Source organism: Xiphophorus maculatus, chromosome 2 (assembly GCF_002775205.1).
Source record: "Xiphophorus maculatus strain JP 163 A chromosome 2, X_maculatus-5.0-male, whole genome shotgun sequence".
Lineage (NCBI taxonomy): Eukaryota > Metazoa > Chordata > Actinopteri > Cyprinodontiformes > Poeciliidae > Xiphophorus > Xiphophorus maculatus.
In genome coordinates, this window is record NC_036444.1 from 5,575,527 (window position 1) to 5,596,855 (window position 21,329).

At 36.3% G+C, this 21,329-nt stretch overlaps 1 protein-coding gene across 1 annotated transcript; it reads left to right on the forward strand.

The window, feature by feature from the left end:
• The first annotated feature begins 377 nt into the window (after window positions 1–377).
• Window positions 378–21,260, forward strand: LOC102221186 (1-phosphatidylinositol 4,5-bisphosphate phosphodiesterase zeta-1-like). The gene is made up of 11 exons (XM_023353335.1): window positions 378–570; window positions 2,238–2,439; window positions 5,886–6,030; window positions 6,883–7,035; window positions 9,178–9,372; window positions 9,919–10,129; window positions 11,323–11,439; window positions 14,484–14,656; window positions 16,968–17,094; window positions 20,109–20,258; window positions 20,456–21,260. Exons 1-11 carry the CDS (start codon window positions 378–380, stop codon window positions 20,533–20,535), a joined length of 1,746 nt encoding a protein of 581 aa, XP_023209103.1. The 3' UTR covers window positions 20,536–21,260.
• The last annotated feature ends 69 nt before the right edge of the window (window positions 21,261–21,329 follow it).

A 21,329-nucleotide genomic window follows, 5' to 3' on the forward strand; every position in this document is an offset into this window, starting at 1 on the left:
TAGTTGAGACCAAAGCACCAGACTGAAGACTAGTTTTTGGTAAGAAACAAAAACAAGAGAGAAAAACAATAAATCCTGCAAATTGAAATTATTTAGCTGCTTTAAATTTATCATGTGATTAATTTATTCATTGTTTATTGTCTATTTTTGCAGTGTATTTAGTTTCATCACACAAAGTGTGACATATATCAAGTGTTGATTTCTGTAAATTTTGATAATTATACTTAATCAAAAAACCTAAAATTACCAGATAATGAGAATATCGAGTAAGACCAACAGAAAAAGGCAGCTTTGATGAAAAAGCCTCTAATGAGCCTGAATTTATGTTTTTTGTTTAATGTCTTCAATTGATTAAAAACATTTACTTTATGCAGGTAATGCTGAAGAAAAGCAAGGTGCCGCAGTCCAGGAGAGTAGAAATCCTGTCTCTGTTTCAAAGATACGCAGAAGGCCTCTCTACTTTACCTGCGAGCGCTCTGCTGACGTTTCTCTGTAAGGAACAAATGGAGCTCGCAGCGAACAAAGACACGGCGGAGGATCTGATCGACAGATATGAGATTGAGGAGACAGGTGAGTGAGTGAACGAGGGGGAATCTCGTCTCTTCGCTGCATCAAGAAAGTTTAAAAAATGATTCTGGAAAACAGACGAATCACGACGATGGTGATTCAGTCTGAATGTAAGTTAAGACCTGAATGCTGAAAGTGACAGGTCTACATGAGGAGAAAAGAGGATTCATCACTGGGAAAGTGGAACAGGTATTGTTAAAAGCTGAATGTGCTGCAGAGTGAGTCACAGAATGTCTCATTAAAAAGCAGGAAATGTAACAGGACGTGTCTCCCAGTCGCACCGAGTCGCAGCTGTGCAGGAACAAATGTTCAGGCAAGGAAGATAATTCAATTTAATCTTAAAACAACAGAATTGTGAATAAAAATTTATATTCCAGAAAGAAACCCATACATTCCTAATGCAGCCATTACTGGAAAACCCAACAATCCCCTTAAATTTATATAAAATAATATTTTTTTAATGCTTTACTTATTTATATTGTTCAAAGTTTTTAGGAACATTTCTTTAGCAATAACTGATTTTCTTTTTTCTATGGTTGTAAATTTAACATGAAATAGATGCTAGTTTCTCTTTTTTGGACACTATGGAGGTGTTTCATTAAATTTGAATAAATAAATGCTGTTAATCAATAAATCAAATAAAAAATATATATATCTCTTTTGAAGGCAATTTTGTCAATCAGAGTTTTAGTTTATTGATTTCAGGATTTATTTGTGTATGTATTTAGTTATTTAACAATATGAACATAAAAATAAAAATCTCTGAAAATAAGTCACAAAATAAAACACCATTATTATATAAACAAATAAGAAAATACACAAAAGCAATCTTGAAATTAACGTAAAACAATTTAATATTTATTTAGTTTTTATTTTATGGAGATGTTTATTTTTATAAACTGACTTATTAAAACAAATAATATATTTAATAAATAAATACTATATTTATAACAGTATTACTTCAGTAGAATTTCTGGATACTTTACCCACTGAGTAACTTCACAAGAAAATTAGTTTTAGCCAAAAATTCACAGGACTCAGACACAAACCTGCAATTTCTGTTAGTTTATTAAGTTTTATATTGAAAGAAACTGATTTGAAAAAATGTTTGCTTTACCTAATTTAGTTACTTTGCAGTTATTTTATGAATATGAATTATTTTAATTTTGACCTTTAAAAAATATTTAAAGTACCAAAAATTAAATATTAAATGATTGATGTTTTGATCAGTTACTCTATAGTTTTGCTTTTTTACTCGAGTCATTCTTTGGACAGCTACTTTTTACTTTTGCTAGACTTAAAAATGTTGCAGTAGTGCGACTCTTGTGATTTTTGGGAACTTTACTTTTCTCTAGAAATATGTAAATTGATCTGAGATTGCTCGGTTGCAACATGTCTATTTCAGAGCTGGAATACTTTGACTTTAAGACGCATGCAGCTCCAGTATTGGTAAAAAGACAAAAAGGATCTTTGCAGCTCAGATAGTCCACTTAGAACAAAATGAAGTGTTTTTCAATAAAAAAAATAAAAACCTCATTAGTGAAGTACTTAGCAGGCTCTGTCCTTACATGTAAAGAGGATCAGCAGTTTTTCTGCTTGGGTTTGCTGTTGCTGCTCTGTTTTATTAAATTTCCTGACCCAGAGTTCAGGCTGTTGTTTCCTACTTTCAGCTGTAGAAAGCAGGTGCATGACGTTCGAAGGCTTCCTCAGATATATGGAGTCCAAAGACTGCTGCGTGTTCAACCGGACTCACAAGACGGTGTACCAGGACATGGACCAGCCTCTCACCAGCTATTTCATCTCCTCGTCTCACAACACCTACCTGACCGGAGATCAGCTGGTCGGGAAGAGCCACCTGGATGCGTATGTTAGGTAGAGAGCGTTTTTATGACTCTTCTCGCTTTGTTTTTACGAAGCATCTATCATTTGAAAATTTATAAACAAGAATGGACATTATGTAAAAAGAGGGAATGACAAAACATTTCCTGGTGTAATCTGGTGAAAGCTATGGAAGATCAAAGCTGTCAAAATGTACTGCAATTCTCAGAAGAATAAACACTATTTTGTATCAGAACAAAGCAATAAGGATAATTAAAGTATTATACAAAGAATACACAAACCCACAATATATATAATTATGAACATTGAAATCTCTGGATTTGGTTGAATTCAAAGTACACATAATGTACAGAGTAATACGTAATCTACTATCCAAAAATATTCAAGAATTGCTTACAAAGATGCAATTTAAGGAGAAATATGAATTTAAAAAAGCATGAATAAAGAAATGAAGCAATATGTAAGGATGAGTATATTTAAAAAAAGGTACAAAAAATATTTCTTAATAGCTTTGTGGAAGATGAAGTTTATAAATAGTAAGATAATATGGGATTAGAGTACTGAAAAAAAAGAATAATTCTGACTTTTTTCTCTGAAGATTAAAGTCAGAATAATGAGGGAAAAAAATCTGAATTCTTTTAACATTTTTTTTTCACAGAATTTGGAATTTTCTTCTGAGTTCTGATTGTTTATCTAACGGAGAAAAAAGAAAGTCCGAACTCTGAGGAAAAAAGTCCGAACTCTGAGGGAAAAAGTCCGAACTCTGAGGGAAAAAAGTCTGAAATCTGAGAAAAAAAGAAGTCTGAACTGTGACGGAAAAAAATGTCAGATTTTTGGGGAAAACAGTGAGTTTTTTTAAAAAGTCAGATTTAAAAACAAAAAAAGTCAGATTTTTGAGGAAAAAATGTCAGATTTTTTTTAGATTAAAGTTAGAATTTTGAGAATAAAAGTCATAATTCTTTTTTCAGTGACCCTAATCCTCTTCTCTATGATTTTTATAAATGTAATATAGATTTAACATATAGTGTCAGAAGTATCTTGATATAAGGGGAGTATAGCAAAAAGAGGTTGAAATTAAAATAAACTTGTAGCTCCTTTTTGAACAAGAACAAGTAGTTAAATGATTGATTCTTAACTTTTGTTTTAGTGTATATGTTTAAATGCATGTCTATATTCTTGTTTTTAATTTATTTTATTGATTTGTTCGATATATATAGAACCTAAAAATACAAGGTGCCTAAAAATAAACAGCGCTGAAATCTACTGTTTTTGTGATTTGTAAGTCGATCCTGTCCCTGCAGAGCTGCACGTTTGGTTTCTGAACACTGAATACCGTCCTTCTCGTTTCACTGACCTACTCATGTGCTGAGGCAGACAGCAAATCTGCTGTGGATACCTGTGTGGCACAATGAGAGCGATTACAAAGCAGCTGACAGCAGCAAGAGTTCAGTATTTATGGATCCGGCGAACGGCTGAATGCCCCGGCCAGCTGGTAGAAACTAACCATTCAGCCCCAGCAGCCTTCAAGCTCTGCTCTGGCCTGATAACTAAATGTTTATCTGCGAGAAAAACAGGAATACAGCTGCAGAAGGCTGCTGATTAGAGACTCAGCTAGAAAATTAAAAAAAAGCTTAGATGCGCTCTTTGGAGAGTGAATGCAACTGAACTGAGGCACAAAGTTGAAACTACATTGAAAACTATTACAACATTAGACTTTCTATGAGTTTTATGTAATAGATCAGTGAAGTGAAATGAATCTCAAACACTGTTTTCCAATTTTCTTCATATTCTCAGTTCATAACTGCAATTCTCAAGGAAAATGTCTTCAACTGAATCTTTAACCAAGACAAAATGGTCCAAAATGGATTCAAGAATTTTATTTTATTTTGCTCTTATTATTACATTGTGCGGTTTTATGTACATTTTAAAGTCTGATTTTGTTACATTACTCCTAAAGAGTGCAGCGATTGCACTTTGCTAGCTGAAGCCTGACCTGCTGATTCCAATTTGGCCGATACCAATTGTTTTTGGTATAGAAGTTGCTAAATATAGCAAGAAAGTCACTGAGTTGGTAACAGTGGAGGGACTATTGTTAACTGAAAACTTGCAGAAATTACCTGGTGGACCGGTCCGTCAGTCAAACCTCTCACATGGGAGAGCAGAAGAGGAAGTGGTTGACTTTTAGACCTTTGTTGATGTAGATGAAATCGGCTTCACATGTAAGTATCGGCTGATCACCGATCTCCCAAAATTAAGGAAATCGTGTATCCCTAATTATTACTTATTGCATTGCATCCTCAGGGTTGTACTGATTAGAAGAAGAAGAAGAAGAAGAAGAGTGAATTAGAGTGAATCTTTAACTTGTACAAGGGTTGCATCGATTCATTGGCGCCAATTTTGTTCATTTTACGAGATGGGTGATCAGCTGATCTTATGCCCTGATCTCATCTACCTCAACATAGATCTAAAACTTAGCCTTTGTCCTCTTCTGCTCTGCTGTGAGAGGTTTGACTGACAGACCGGCTCACCAGGTCACGTCTGCATGTTTGCAGTTAACGAGTCACCCTACCTTAGCTATCTGAGTAAGATAATCTTAATAGCTAGTAAGAAAATGGGTAAAGGTGAACCCTCTGCCACAAACAAAGGATTGGAATAATAGAAAAAAATCTTCATCATGGTAAAATTGACATGTCATCTGAAACTACAGCAAACACAAATGGAAGAAAAGTGGACAAAATTGACAATATTCAAGACAAAAGACAGCAATGAAAAAAGAGAAAGAACTGGACAAACTAAAAGAATAGCTCCCAATAAAATGTTTTATGTTATATAATGCTGAATGTGAATTTTTCATGTATGTTTTATATGTAAACAAATGTGGAAAATGCATATAAATGGTTAAATGAAAAAAAAACCCCAATAATCATCCACCTGTTGCCAACTCAGTGACTTTCTTGCTATATTTAATGACATTTCAGACAAAAAGAAAAAAAAAAGTTAGTATTGCAATCAGTGCACTCCTAACTTGGACTATCTTGTTTTTCCCCTTACAGTATTTGCATTAACTGGACACCATGATTTAAAAAACAACATACTGACTTGCTGCAGCTTTTCTATGAGCAGTGGAACGTCGCTTCGTTAGTGATATAAGTGAAGGCAATAAACTGGCACAAAACCAAAAGCAGTCCCTCTGGAGAGCGTCTGCAGAAACTGAGATAACTCTTCACTACGCTGCCAGAAAATATATCAAATCCATAACAATTTAAAGTGACATCATTATCAGCAGAATGCTGCTTTCCATGATATTTAAATATTCAGCAGAAGGAATACACATCTGTGGTATCATTAAAAACAGAAATAGATGAGTGAGAATGTATGCATGGGAAGGAAGTAGTGAAGTTTGTGATTATGATAACCCTGCCTGAGCTCACTGTGTGTGTGTGCGTGTGTGTGTGCGTGTGTGTGTGTGTGTGACGCAGCGCGCTGAGGAAAGGCTGCCGCTGTCTGGAGATCGACTGCTGGGATGGTCCAGACACGGAGCCTGTAGTTTACCACGGCTACACCCTCACCACCAAGATTTTATTCAAGGATGTCATCAGAACTGTGGAACAACACGCCTTCGAGGTAACAGCTCCAGCTTTTCACTCACATTCATGCAGCGCCAAGAATCAGCTTCTGTCTCATACTTTTATAAGCACAAAGAATCTCTACTGAGATGCTATTGATCCAGTTAGCAACCTGCAAAAACACAAAATCTTACCAAGTAGTTTTGGTCTAGTTTCTAGTGCAAGTATCAACTTGCAATGGACTACTGAGGCCATACTAATAAAAAATTATAAATAAATTCACAAGTAAGAAAGTCATAATATTACAAGAAAAGTTTAAATAATACGTGACTAATAATAATAACAGAATAAAGTCAGATTTTGAGAATAAAGTCATACAAGAATAAAGTGGTAATATGATTATTATAATACTATTCTGGTCCAAGTTTATTCTCGTAATATGACTTAATTCTCGTAATTTTATTTTTTCCTTATACTTTGTTGTGAAAATTAACTTACAAGTAACTTTTCAGGAAGGAATAAGAGTTTGTTTTAAGTTAATGATTCCTTAATATTGATGAAAAAGTACTTGCTATGATAAATATTCTGCCAGTCAAACAATAAATAAATTTCCCATGTTGTGTATAATAATTATATAAGTGAAGCTAGAACTTATTAATAAATATTAAGAAATAATTTACTTAAAACAAGGTCCTATATTGTGCTGAAAAGTTACTTGCAAGTTAGTTTTGTCTTATTTCAAGTTTACTAAGATATTTGCACCAGAAACTAGACCAAAAATACTTGGTAATATTTTGTGTTTTTGCATTGAACACTGTGACTGCACACTTTCTGATTTCAGGTGTTAGATTTTTTAAAAACTCTTCCATGATGTGATATGTTAAATTAGGTTTTATTTACGTCCTGACAGGTCTCCGCCTACCCGGTGATTCTGTCTCTGGAAAACCACTGCTGCGAGGAGCAGCAGCAAGTCATGGCCAAGTACCTGACTTCCATCCTGGGGGACAAGCTGCTGAAGAGTCCTTTAGATCACCCGACCACCGGAGACCTCCCAAGCCCAAATGTAAGACATAACAGTGGATGTGTTGAAGAATGTAAGGCTACGTTCACACTGCAGCCTGCAGTGACCCAATTCCGCTTTTTTGCCTTAATGCCACCTCTATCTGACCTTTTCATGACAGTCTGAACAACACACATCAGATTGTTTTTAATGCCCAGGCCGCTTGGATATAAGATACGTATCTGATCTTTTCAAATGTGACCTGATCTTTTCATCTAACCTGAACGTCATCGATACTCGACAAACATCAATATTCTACGTCCTGATATGAGCAAGCGAGAAGAAAAACAACAACCATTGTGAATTATAATGAGGATTAAGTTCTTAATGTGCTGGCTTCAGTTGGATAACAACTTTAATATCCTAAGATATGCTCCAATGTTAGCATCCATGTTTACCGCAAACACTGAGCACTTCTTCATCTTTTTTATGGTGGCTGGCAAAACGCTGAGCATGCTCTCTGTGTGACGTCATTGCGCCCTCTACTGCGCATGCGGGATACTTTCAGGTCGTTTGCAGATCACACTGGAGATCACATACATGTCGCATATATTTAGAAGTGTGAACGACCACGCAGAAAAAATATAAAAAATAATTGGATCTGGGTCACTTCAGCCTGTAGTGTGAATGTAGCCTACGTGAGCTTGATGGCAGGATGACCGCTTATGGGAATTTTTAGCTGATATGGACGGAAAAAATTTGCAGAATTAGAGATTGTTCATTTGGCCATTGGGTTCTTTGTCTCGGAGATAAAAACATTCTCTGTTATTGAAATGAATAAAGCAACGGACCATGTGACGAAGTTTGCTGAAGCTGGAGTTAATGTTTCTACACAGAGAAACGAGTCCTGTACCAACATCTGCTGCAAAGCAGCACATTTGTTGTACATTTGTTAATGCTGCGTAATTTGTCTAAAACCAATTTTGTGCTGCCCTCTTTTGGTTGAACTGTGGCAACTGCAGTCAAATTTTCCTATTGGTTATGAAACTTGGTTTCACATGTTGCCATAAAAGTAATAAAAAAATGGCCAGTCGCTTGTTTGAGAAAAAAGTTGTTCTAGGCATTTAAAAAAGTTTCTAAATTCGGAGTCTGTAAAGTCGCTAAGTTGGTAACAGTGTTTTATCTAAAACCTGCACATGACTTCAACAGCTGATTGTGTCCTTGGACCAGGCAGAGTTTATCCATGTTTATGCAGATTTTTAAAGATCTGCTGCACAAGTTTGTCAATCAATTAATCTCAGGATAAATTAAAAGAAGCTTAGTTATTTCCGTTTGCATGATTGATAATTTTTCTAGCTTTCGTCTCTTTTTCCTTCTCAAACTGGATGACAGTCTGGAGAATTGGTCCAAAATGGTCCCTTTTTTGAAGGACAATTTTGTGTTTGTTTGTTGTTTTGTTTATTTATTTTGGATATTTAAAATGTTTTCCAGTTTTAGTATTAAATGTTCATCAGCTAGAAAATGGTGTCAAAACAACAATATTGCTTATCGCAATAAATTCTGGGACAGTTTATTTGTTATGATATTCTTTGTTGGGTTTGAGGAGGGACTTACGTTTTTATAAGGTTTTATTTTCTCTTTGTCTCGTCAGAATCCCAATTCTTGTACATTTTTTTGGAAATATTGTTAGTAATAAAAAGAGGGGCCCTTATTTAGTTTTCCACTGCATGTTCCAGAAACACTAAAGTTTGTTTTTCAAATATGTTTTAACTTTGCTTTGAGAATAATGCTTATCTGAAGATATAATGTTAAACAAGGGAAGTAATTTGTAGAGTTTATAGACCCTAGCATTGCTTGCATAGGTAAATCTGTCAATATGTGTCATATTTTCTCCCCAAAAATCTTTTATGTTACAGTTTGTGGCAGAAAAAAATGAAGATTTAAAGCACAATTAGAGTAAATAGTAGATGTATTGGTGTGTGATTAAATGGTTTCTCTGCCTTTTTAATCCCAAACTGTGTGCAGTAAAGCGAATATGACCTGAAACGATCTCTGCTGTAGTGATTTATGCAAAAATGGTGCTTGGCTGTTGCACTTATGCAAGTATGTGATAGTTTTAAAAGAGAAGAATTAATGATATACTATATTAAGGGTTATGTGCATAATTTTATGACTGAGTTCGTGGTGTTTGTGTGGGACTGTTAGGACTTGATGTATAAGATCCTGATCAAGAACAAAAAGCTAAAGTCACAGATTATGAGAGAGGACAAGACAGAGGAGAGTGCAGATGAGGGTGAGGATGCTGATGATGAGGATGAGGAGGATGATGACGATGATGATGACAGCATTCAATCCAAAACAAAGTTCTGGTCTCCAAGAAAAATGAGTTCAAAGAAGAAAGTAAGTTAGGGTTTGTTTTTTCAGTCAGTTTAAAACAGATTCTAGTAAGTGGCATGTTTGTGTAATAAGACAGAGTATTAGGGTCACGCTGAGAAAATTTAGAAAATAAAATTACGAGAATAATGTATGAGAATACAGTCAAAATAACATGAGGATAAAGTCATAATATTACGACCTTACTCTGGTAGTATTTCTTTTTCTGGTATTATTTAAACTTTATTCTCATAATGTTATGACTTTATTCTCGTACAACTATATTCTTGTATGACTTTATTCTTGTACTATTTCGACTCTTATATTAATTAAACTTTTTTCTTGTGATATGACTTCTTGTAATACAATTTTTCCTTGTACAAGTTTTATCTCATAATACAATTCTCGTATTATTTTGACTTTATTCTCCTACAACTTTATCCTCCTGACCCTATTCTTGTAACCCGGATGTTTATCTCGTACAGTTTTTTTTCTTGTACTTTTATGAGTATTTTCATATCATTTTGACTTTATTTCTGCAACATCATTATTCTTGGAATTTTATTTTCTCAGTATGGCTACTCTGTGAAGTTTAACCTTGTCTCACTTAACGGCACTGACCAGAAGAAGGTGAAGGTGACCCTTCACCAGGATTTATCGGACCTGGTGATTTACACGCGGTCTGTGAAGTTCATCAGCTTCAGCCACTCCAGGGACAATCAGAACTGCTATGAGAACACATCCATGGCAGAAAAGAAGGCGCGCAAGCTCCTCAAGGCCTCAGGTACACAGAGAGACTCGCTGATGATGTCATGATGAGGTCATGGGGAGGATTGATGAGGTCATGGGGAGGATTCCAGTATGAGTGTTAGGATGAGAAACATCCTGAACTTTAGGGACAGACATTAATGGAGGTTTGATTCCGTGAAAATCAAAGAAGAGCTGTGCAAAAGTCTTGGGTCGCTGCAATCTGGAAAAACATGGAATTTGATTTAAGTGTCTTCAAGGCCTGGATATCCATCCATCCATTCCTCTGTCTATCCATTCATCCATTCGCCCATTCATCCTTCCATCTGTTTGTCTATTTACCCATCTGTCCTGCATCCATTCGTTTGTCCATCTATTCATCTGTCTTTCATGCATCCATCCATCATCCATCCATCCTGTATTCACCCATTATTCATCCATCCATCCGTCCATCCATCTGTCCATTCATCCTACTGTCATCCATCCACCCATCCATTCATTCATTTATCCATCCAAGAACTTTGGGATTTTGTATCTGAAAATCACAAAGTTTTGGGATTGCAAACTTTTATCTGAAAATCAATGTGAATTATCTTCCATCATCCCACATTTCTCTACTGTTTGTTATCAAACATCCAGGCTTTCTTTCATGCTGTTAGTTGTGGTCTTGATTAGAGCTATAAATAATTCAGAAGAATACGAAGGAAATGTTTACCTGATAAACACCTTCTTTCTAAATCTCAGGGGTGTTAAAAGTTTATATGTGAAATTATTGTTCATGTGAACCAACCTTCTTTTGAAATCCAGTTGTCCACTTTCCTCTTTTCCGGACAGAAAATTAATAAAACAGAACCAAATGTCCAAATACAAACTTTTAGAGATGTTCAGAAAACCGAAGGAATCTATACATCAAGACCAAGTAATGAGATTACAGGACTGTCTGGCTCCATGGAAGCAAAATGTTAATGAAGAGTTATTTAAACCTTTTCCACAGAACTGCATGTTGAAGCAGCAGCTTATTTGTAGCCCAGGAGCAAGAATTAGATCCGTCTCATACCAAACTAAAAAATGTATTCGAAACTCGTCAAAAATTGACCATGTCCTTCCAGATGAACCCCATTACCGCATGATGGCATCCAGTGTGACAGTGTGGAACATCACAAGGAAGTGGCACTCTGTGCTGTATGTTTAACATTTCCCCTTGACTGGCTTCTGCATCCTCTCTTTCAGGTTCCAGTTTCATTAAGCACAATCAAAGGTTCCTAAGCAGAATTTATCCAGCAGGCTCGAGAACGTCCTCGTCCAATTACAACCCGCAGGAGTTCTGGAACGTCGGCGCGCAGCTCGGTGAGCCGCAGAACCTCTAGACATATTTCTTTAAGCAGAAACGTAGATTTAATTTAATTTAACAGGGCGACTGTGGCTCTATGGTAGAGTAGTCGTCTTGCAATCAGAAAGTTGTAGGTTCGATTCCAGCTTCCTCCTGCCACATGTTGATGTGCCTCTGGGCAAGGCACTTAACCCCAAATTGCCGACCGATCTGCATATCAGTGTATAAATGTGTGTGTGTTTGTGAATGTGACTCTAGTGCAAAGCGCTTTGAGTGATCAAAAATGACTGGAAAAGCGCTATATGAGCTCAGTCCATTTACCAATTAATTATTGTGGAAACGATGATATTTAAATATTTAAATGAGTGTGGAGTATTATCTAATGCTATTAATAAGTTAGTCTAAAGTTGACTGATCTTATTAATCAACTAACAATTAATTTAGATGCGTCCATTTACTTAAAAAAATTTGTTCTCTCTTGCACGAAGAAGGTCGATCGTTTCCATCTTATAAAGGGCTACATTTGTCATTATATTTTGGCTTTTAAAAATAAAAACCTTGTGAAACTTAAGAAGCTTGTTATGTAAGAGGATTAGGGCCACTAAAAAAAATCATCTGTCTTTAATCTTCTGAGATTAAAGTCAGAATTTTGAGTTCAAACTCAGAATTTTGAGAAAAACGTTCAGAATTGTGAGATGTATCCGAATTGTTATCAAAAAAAGGTCAAAATTATAATTTAAAAAAGTTCAGAATTCTGAGATTTTTTTAATCAGAAAAAAAAGGTCAAAATACTGATTAAATTCAATTCTGACAGGAGTCTGAGATTAAAGTCAGCATTTGTTTTTTTTTTGTTTTTTGGTGTCTCTAATCCTCTTTCGTAGCTTGACGAGAATTAATATTTCAAAACAGAACTGCATAAATGCATTGTGCATCCCACACCAGAACATTTCTCCTTCCCGTTCTGGTATCCCACCGCCATCTTTGTTTCTGTATCAACTGGCTCTGTTTAAGGATGGCCAGCGGCCCCCTTTACTGGATGGCGGCCGAACTACAATGCTAAAAGAAGGTCTGAGCAGACATTATTAGTTTATCAACTGTAACTAATTAAGCAATGTCATCCCAAGTACAGACACAAATGTCATTGTCAAAATGTTAAATAAAATGAATACAAAAAGACTTTCTGATCCCTTGTATCTGCAGTGTCACAAGGAATCAAAAAACTTTTGACATTCACCGAATCGTCTTTGCAACTCATTACAAGCTGAGGCGGAGAGAAGTTGCCGTGCAGAAGTTGAGTTGTCAAACTTCAAAGAGAATGGCTTAGAAATCTGTTTTCCATTTGGGATCATCAGGCCCTGCAGCAACGTCTCTCCTGCCTCCCATCACACCTCCTCCAAATTGATTTGCTCCTGTGTAAATGTATTTCTTTATTTCCTATGCACAATGGCTGTGCCATTGTCAGAGCCCCCTACATTTTCATTTTACATACTCAACGGTCTGAATCGAGTTTGACGACATCAACAGCAACAAACTTCTCTCGGTGAAATTACGCTTTGAGTGAAAATATTAAACTTTACCTGTACAATTCTGCAGCTACTCACTGCGTTTTCCTGACTCACTGAATCACTGCATCTTGCAGGCTCCTGTCACTCCGTCTGTCGTTGCACTTCCTCCTCATCCGTCTCCACCGCTCATTCAGGTTGGTGGCGTCTTTGAAAAGGAGCCCTGCTGAGCAGACCGCGCGTTTGCATGGGGGCAGCTCAGCAGCTGCAGAGCTCTGAGACAGATGAACAAAGCAGCAGCTCAGACAGATCGATCTCTGTTAGATTAGCAGAGCTTCATGCCATATGCTGGAGAAAGTTGTTAATTCAGACAAACATTTTGGCAGCTATGCATATATTTCTTCTTTTATTTTGCAGTTTTCTCATTTGTGCCAGAAGTCTGGTATAGTGCTTTGCAGAACTGCTTGTACCCCTCGGATTTACTCAAATTTTGTCCTTTAGGGTAATTTGTTGAGTTTTTTCAGAAAGCCCAATCAAAGTAGTGGAATGTTGTGCAGTGAAATGAAGAAAATACATGGCCATAAAACTGTGGCATGCCCCTAAATAACTGCAAACCCACTGCAGTCTGCAGAGTTAGGGTAGGGCATCATTTGAAGCTCAATAATTTCTATGTGCATGATTTATTGTTTTTCTCTTTTCTCTCTCTTCCCACCAAAAACTGGACGACTGAAGTGTTTTGGTCCCACCTAGCCCAATTTTGACAAGACTTCATAATTAATTTTATTTAAAGTTTAAATTTTGTTTATTTTAGACATTGAAAATGTCTTGTGTTAAATGCGTTAAATTTATTTTTAAAACAAACTCTTGGTTCTTTTTATTTTAGCTGCTCAATAATACACAAAATTTCAGAGCTTCATGCCATATGCTTTTTTTGTTCATTAAAATGAAAAAAAAGGTCAGATTTTTGTAGAAAACACAAAATCATTGTAGATACAAAACTTAAAGAAGACAATTTCTACATTTTTTGGGTTGGTTGTTTTCTTAAAATAGGAAATAGGAAAAGTAAGATTTGCTTTTGGGAAAAAGGTTGTAATTAAATCTAAAATTAAGATGAATGCAAAAAAACCTTATTGGTAAATGGGGATCTATTTTTTGTCTCTGTTAAAAAAGTGTCCCATTTGCATCAACCACCTATGTTCGCAAGCCAGATTGGCTCCCTTTGGACCACCCAAAATGCTTTCAGAGGGCTGCGTATGGCCCCCGAGCCGCACTTTGGACACCACTGGTATATGCAGTGGATATGGTTAAAGATTTGGACAACAGAAACCTCTCCAGACACTCGCCGTCTCTGACACAACCTTTGCTGCAGAAACATTTGAAGTTGTTCCATAATTTAACTCTCAGTGCGGTGAAATCGAGCTTCAGAAACTTGCAGAGATCCTCAGACGCCGGCCTCCTTCCCCCCCAACAAGCTCTGTGCACACGCAGCGTCTGCTCTCACTGTTGCTGTGAGGCTCCTGACTCTCATTGTTCTCAGACTATCCCACTGTGTTTTGCAGTGGCTCTGAATTTCCAGTCTCCAGGCCTGTCCATGGACCTCAACAACGGCCGTTTCCAAGACAACGGCGGCTGCGGGTACGTCCTGAAGCCAGCGGTGCTGATGTCCAGTGAGAGGAGCTTTGATCCCAGCATCAGCTGTCGCTACCTGAAACCCATACAGCTGGTGCTCAAGGTACAGATATGGAGCAATGAATGCTCCATAATCCCCCCACGGTGGATTATGGATTGAGATACAGTTTTACACCGCTGTCTGTACCTCACAATCTAGGGTTGTTTTTTTTAATAGCAGACCTTATTTCACTCTTAGCTTCCAGAGAAATCGTCCCCTGCTGGATGCTGTGAAGTAACAATGATGTAAAACTTCCTGAGCATGTCTGTTTAATGAGATTATCTCCCTTTAGAAATTTAAGGGAAAAAGGAAACACAGGAAATCTAATGCAATTAGGCTGACAGTCCAATTAATAAATCATTGTATCCCATTATTCTAAGTGTCTTAGCGAGCGGTGCTAGGATCTTCAAGGAAGCCTCGTAGCAAAGACAGAGAAGTGGTATGATCTGAATTTTTCAGATTTTGCCTGGTGGTGTTTCATTAAATTATCCTTTGTAGAGTCTTAAGTAAAAATAGTTCAACATATTAGCGGAAATATCACACACACTACAAAAATACAACATCTTACCAAGAATTGAGCAAATTTCTTAGTACACTTGAAATAAGACAAAGCTAACTTGCAAGTAACTTTTCAGCAAGTTAGAAGAGATTGTTTTAAGAAAATAATTCCTTATTATTAATGAAAAAGTACCATTTCCACTGGTAGATTATTTCACTCATAAGACATTTTTCCCTTAAGAGTGAAATAGCCCGTGGAACTAGCACTTTTTCATTAATTTTAAAGGAACTATTTGCTTAAAACAACCTCCTCCATTTCCCTGAAAAGTAACTTGTAATTTAGCTAGGTCTTATTTCAAGTGTACTAAGATACTTTCACCAGAAACTAGCCCAAATTAATTACTTACTTATTTTATGCTTTTGCAGTGAAGAGGCTTTAAATGAACTTCAAGCTTCAGATTAACTTAAACTCAAGCAGCTAACATCACCAGATATTGGTCATATTCCTTTTAAGCCTTTGCTTCACAGTGACAACTTTGTACTTCGTGCCGTTTCCTGTGATTGCATCATAAAACATCCTGAAGAAAAATAATAAGTTCAACATACTGGCACTTACAGTGCTGAGAAAAGGTTTTTCCTCTTCCTCTCTTTTTCTCTTCAGTTTTATTTTTTATGTCACATTTAAAGGTTTTAGATCATGAAAAGGTTAATATAAAAGATTACTTGGGTAAATACAGGATAGATTTTTTTTATTTTCATACAAAAATGATATTATAAAACAAATCTGACAGTATTTGAAAAGGTAAATTAACCTAATATCTAGACAACAAGTGCTTATAAAAAACTACAGTCAATTTTTGGCAAGAGGTTTTTTGGTGTTTGGAAAATGAGACGTTTCAAAACTCTTCCGAATGCAACCCCAGAGAAGTCCAGCAAGTTACCTAGCAACCCAGGTGAAGCTCCACCCGTCAGAACGTTTGGTCAGCTGGTTTTGCTGCTGTATGTGCTGTACAATGGCTGCTGGAAAAGACAAGTGTTTTGTTGTTGACTTAACATTCACAAACCACTTGCTGCATTCTTGTTGGTTGTGCAGGAGGCTCTACTAATGCTTCTCAAAGATGTACATTTGTATAATTGCGCAAATTTCAAACATTTTCATTTTTGAAAATGAGTGCAGTCATTTTCAAAAGTTGAGTTGGGGGGTGTGGCCAGCAGCAGATTATTTGGATGTAAAATGACAAGAGGCCCTAAAACAACTCATTCTGAAAGGATCTCAAAATAAGCAGAACTGAGCAGAATCTGATTATCCAAGAATGATTTTGTGCAGAAAATGTAATGAACATGTTTTGTGAAGCCCACAGAATTATTCTAACCTGTTCAAGCTAGCATAGCAGGTCACCTTTAACAGAATGTGAGTTTAATTACTCCATTAAGGGCTAGCCTCCAATATGTGAGGACCTTTTATCTTTACGACAAAGCTTTGAGTCAATTCTGAGATTTAAACACTAACATGAAGGTATTGTTGCTGGTAAAATGTAGGGTGTTTTTTTTATATAGCGTGACTTTGGGTGATAAAGAAGGGACTTTAATTTGAGGCTGGACACTGTAAGGCTCCATCACGACCAAGTGATGCATGTCGTGATAAGTGCTTGCAGGTTTGTCTTTGATCAGAGCCGGTGAAAGGGAAGGCGCAGTGTGACAGGACTGCAGATAAGTTTGTTTTTTCTGCCAGACTGTAGTAATTGCAGTCTGACAGAAAAAAAAGACATTACATAATTTCTTTCTTCTGTTGTTTTGTTGATACCGTCTACTTTTAATGATTTTCTGTTATAGCATCATCTAAACTGAGTTGACTTTCACCTTTCTCTGTTCACAGGTGATAAGTGGGTCCAACCTTCCGATCATCAAGTCTCGAAACACTCTGGACCCATTTGTCCGAGTGGAGATTCATGGGATTGCAATCGACTCTCGCAGTAAAAGCACTCACACTGTCAAAAACAATTGTGAGTACCACAAAGCAAACTCCTTTTAAGGACTGGCTCTTCCCTATTTAGCCTGATTTGTCCCAACGTTTGTCTTCTGAGCGGAAAAAAAAGAATCATTAAAATACACTGAGAATTGATATTACTGCAAAGTGGTTGCTCAAAAGCGTTTGGTCAAGCTAAAAATACCAGCCAGACTTTCTTGTGAAAGCAGCCATTAAACTGAATTTAGATACATGTAAAAAATAAAAATCACCAGTCTATGCAAACAAGCTTCTTACTTATGATGACATCACGTAAGGCAGATTATTATTATGATTATTATGATTATTCCTCCTTCTTTTTTTCCACTTTATTTCCACTACTTCTTTAAAGGTTTTTGGCTGAAGCAAAACATTTTAACCGTATCCAAGAGAGACAGACTGATGAACTACTTTAAAAATGTGCACTGATAAATGACAATTAGTTCATACTGGATCTGTGAATAATAAACAAGAATTAATTTTACTCTGGCTAATGCAGAACCACTTTTTGTCAAGGGTGAACTAGTTTCAAATGACTGATTCATTAGCTTGCCTAATGAACTTTGCTATTACATTTTGTCCCCGTTTGTTCTATAGTGGGCTTTTATGCATTTTGCTTTAATCAGTTGGGCCATAAAAACAGAAAAAAATTCTGATGAATTATGTATAATTTCATTCTACAGAGGTTAACATACCACCTTCCCTTATAATAAAATCTTAATTCTGTTTATGAACATCGGTTGACCACGTCTTCAGGAATGTCAATTAAAGACGAGATCTACTTTTACAACTTAATTGCAGGATGCTTTGAGTGAAAAGTGTAAGTTTTCCTACTTATCTTTAGTGTATCCTTTCAAAACCTGTTTAATCTGGTAATTTTAACATTTATGAGTTTTTAGTTAATATTCTTCCATGTGAAGCAAAGCCAACATTAGTATAGTGGTGTTCAAAGTGAGGAACTGTCACTATTAGATTCTCACAAAAACAGTCCGCATGCAAAGGTTGGACTGATGGCGCATTAGGACCATTCTAATGGTAGGAAATAAAAGAAAGGAGTTGTAAATTTCAACCAAAAAAACTCAGAAATTTTGAGACTAATCTCAGGAATTTTCTAGAAAAAAAAGGGAAATTTGTTTTCTAGAAAACTTTTTTGCTAGAAAAATGTTCAACTTTTGCTAGAAAAAAACTCCAAAATTTTTTAATTAATCACAGAAATGCTCTAGAAAAAAGCAAGGACATTTCTTAGTCTGAAAAGTCAAAAATTGTCAACTTTTTTATAGTTTTTGAGTTTCAAAACAAACTCAAAATTTTCCTATTTTTTTCTAGAAAATTTCTTAGCTTCATTTCAAAATTTCTGGGTTTGTACTAGAAAATTTTAGTAGCCAAAAACTTGGTATTGTGTGAAATCCTATGGTTCTTAATACTTCATCACCTACCTGTTTTATTGTCTTCTTGTGTTCAGCTTCACTCCGAGTTGCGATGATTTTCAGTTATCGCTGTCCTTCATCGTTGCCCATCTGTCGAGTTCATCCCCATAACAGAGGCAAAAGCATAGTTAGCTCCATAGCATATATTAGCAGCTAATTAGCGGTAGCCTCAACTGCCTCGAGTCACAGGACGCAATGAAATTGTCTAAACTTTTGCCTGACAAAATTTAAGTCCTGTAACTTTTACTTTTTATTTATTTATTTTTACATATTTGTTAAAACTGTCACGACAGTATAAAATGAGACAGATAATCTGTAAAAAAGCTTCTCCACCGCCTCCCAGTGCTATTATTGACGTTTGAAGAAATGCACCGGTTCCGGTTCAAAGGTAACCAATCAAAGCCAGGGGGAGGTTCTTACGTCAATCATCTTCAGGTACACACTACTTAATGTGCTAATAGCCGAGAAACAAGTTACCATGACCGGAATACAATTTATCCACCGTCATCGGTGGCCATGCTAATTAGCTTTAGCAGTCATGGCTCCATTGTGGTCCATCTGTGTATTTAGTTAGCATTGGAAAAAGACAGACAAGCTCGATTTTTTTATTTATTTATTATCTGTATGTTAACAAAACATAGAAAAAACATTTTTAAGTAAAAGTTACATACCCCAGCTTTAAAGCCAACTTTTATTTTGCTTAATGAATTTAAGACATTACAGATTTCGATACATGAAAGTTCTGATGTTGTATCAAACTTCCAGACCACTGAGGTCTTGTGGTTCCGGTCTGCTCTGCATCCCCAGAATCAGAACCAGAAGCAAACACAGAGAAGCAGCACCACAAATCTGGGACAAACTTCCAGAAAACTGCAAAACAGCAGAAACTTTCTTTGAATCAAAACTAAAAACTCACCTGTTTAGTTGATATTCAAACATAATAAATGGAACATTGACCAAAATATGTAATGTGTATTTTAACGATGGGACTTGACAAAATGCAGTGGATATTACTGGTTTTCACAATTACACTGCAAAAACACAAATCTTACCAAGTAATTTTGGTCTAGTTTCTAGTGCAAATATGTTAGTACACATGAAATAAGACAAAGCTAACTTACCAGAAACTGTTTTAGGAAGATATAATTCTTTAGCATTGATGAAAAATACTTGCTCCATTGGTAGATAATTTAACTTATAACAAGACATTTTCCCAAGTTACAAGTGAAATAATCTGCCAATGGAACTAGTATTTTTTCATCGATATAAATGAATTGTTGACCTAAAACAAGCTTCTATATCTTGCTGAAAAGTTACTTTTAATTTAGTTCTGTCTTATTTAAAGTATACTAAAATTTCACATTAGAAACTAGACCAAATTACTTAGTAAGATTTTGTGTTTTTGCAGTGTTGACTATATGGTGTGTTTATTTTTGTGTTTTATGACATAAAATACTTTGAACTGCCCTGTTGCTGAAATGTGCTCTACAAATAAACTTGATTGATTGCCTATCTTGTTTCTGGCTCTAAAAATGAGTCAGTGAACCCTTTGTGTAGCTAATAACGATGATTTTTACTGCTTCAGCTCTGACTCCTCACTGGGACACCGACATGAACTTTAGCATCACTGTCCCTGAGCTCTGCCTCGTCCGGTTCTGCGTGCGTGACCAGATGACCCTCTTCAAGAGCGAGTTTGTGGGCCAGTACACGTTGCCCTTCACCAGTTTGAAGAAAGGTGAGCCTCAGGGTAGAAAGGGTGACTTTAAGTGGCTGTGGGGAGAGTATATCAGATAACTGTTTGTCCATCATTGCCTGACATTTGCAGTGTCAGCACAGCTAACGGCTCTGCTCTGTGGAATAGATTTTTTAAAACATGGAAACGATATTTTCTGTCTGTTTGATGCAATTTCATTTGGCCCTAACCTCCTCCAGGCTACCGCTGGGTGCCTCTCCTGTCCCGACAAGGATGCAGTCTGGATCCGGCTTCCCTCTTCGTGTTGGTTTTGTATTAGTATCAATCCAAGATGGACTCTCTCTCACAGTTTAGATACAAAGATGGATGGATTATCTAGCACCCAATAAGAACAACAAAATATCAATAATTAAGTTACACAATGCATGATTTTCTGAGATATAAATATCCATTTTATTGTCAAAATATGTAAATGTCTATTTTTACTGTTGGCTAACAGAGTTACAGAAAAGAGAAAAGAAACTGATTGCGTACTGCTTGAATTTCTTTGGTAATCAATATTAATCCATACATTAAATCACACAAATTTTTGTCCAATAATCACCTTGAAGATATAAACATGGACTACAAACACAACAAACCTAAGCTTCATGTTTTCTTGTAATAGCCTAATCTCACATTGAATTCATTAAAACAATTCTAACTTTAATTTGAGTCTTTTCACTACAGAGGGAAAAAAATCCCATGTTAAGAAATAATTGCTTTTAACAAAATCACCGTTGGCATAGTTATTGTCCCCGGCATAATCAGTTTCACATTTTTATACTTTTAAGTGATTCACAGTTTCAAGAAACTTCCTTATTGGGGTTTAAATAATAAATGACAAGAGGGACATTTCCTTTAGCAATTAGGCTGGATGAGAGCTTCATCAAATCTCCATGACAACCAATGGGCACAAGTTGTTTGCCATTTAGATTAAAAAAAAGGCTTATCGGGCGTGCCATGGTGGAGTAGCGGTTAGCGCGACCCGTATTTGGAGGCCTTGAGTCCTCGACGCGGCCGTCGCGGGTTCGACTCCCGGACCCGACGACATTTGCCGCATGTCTTCCCCCG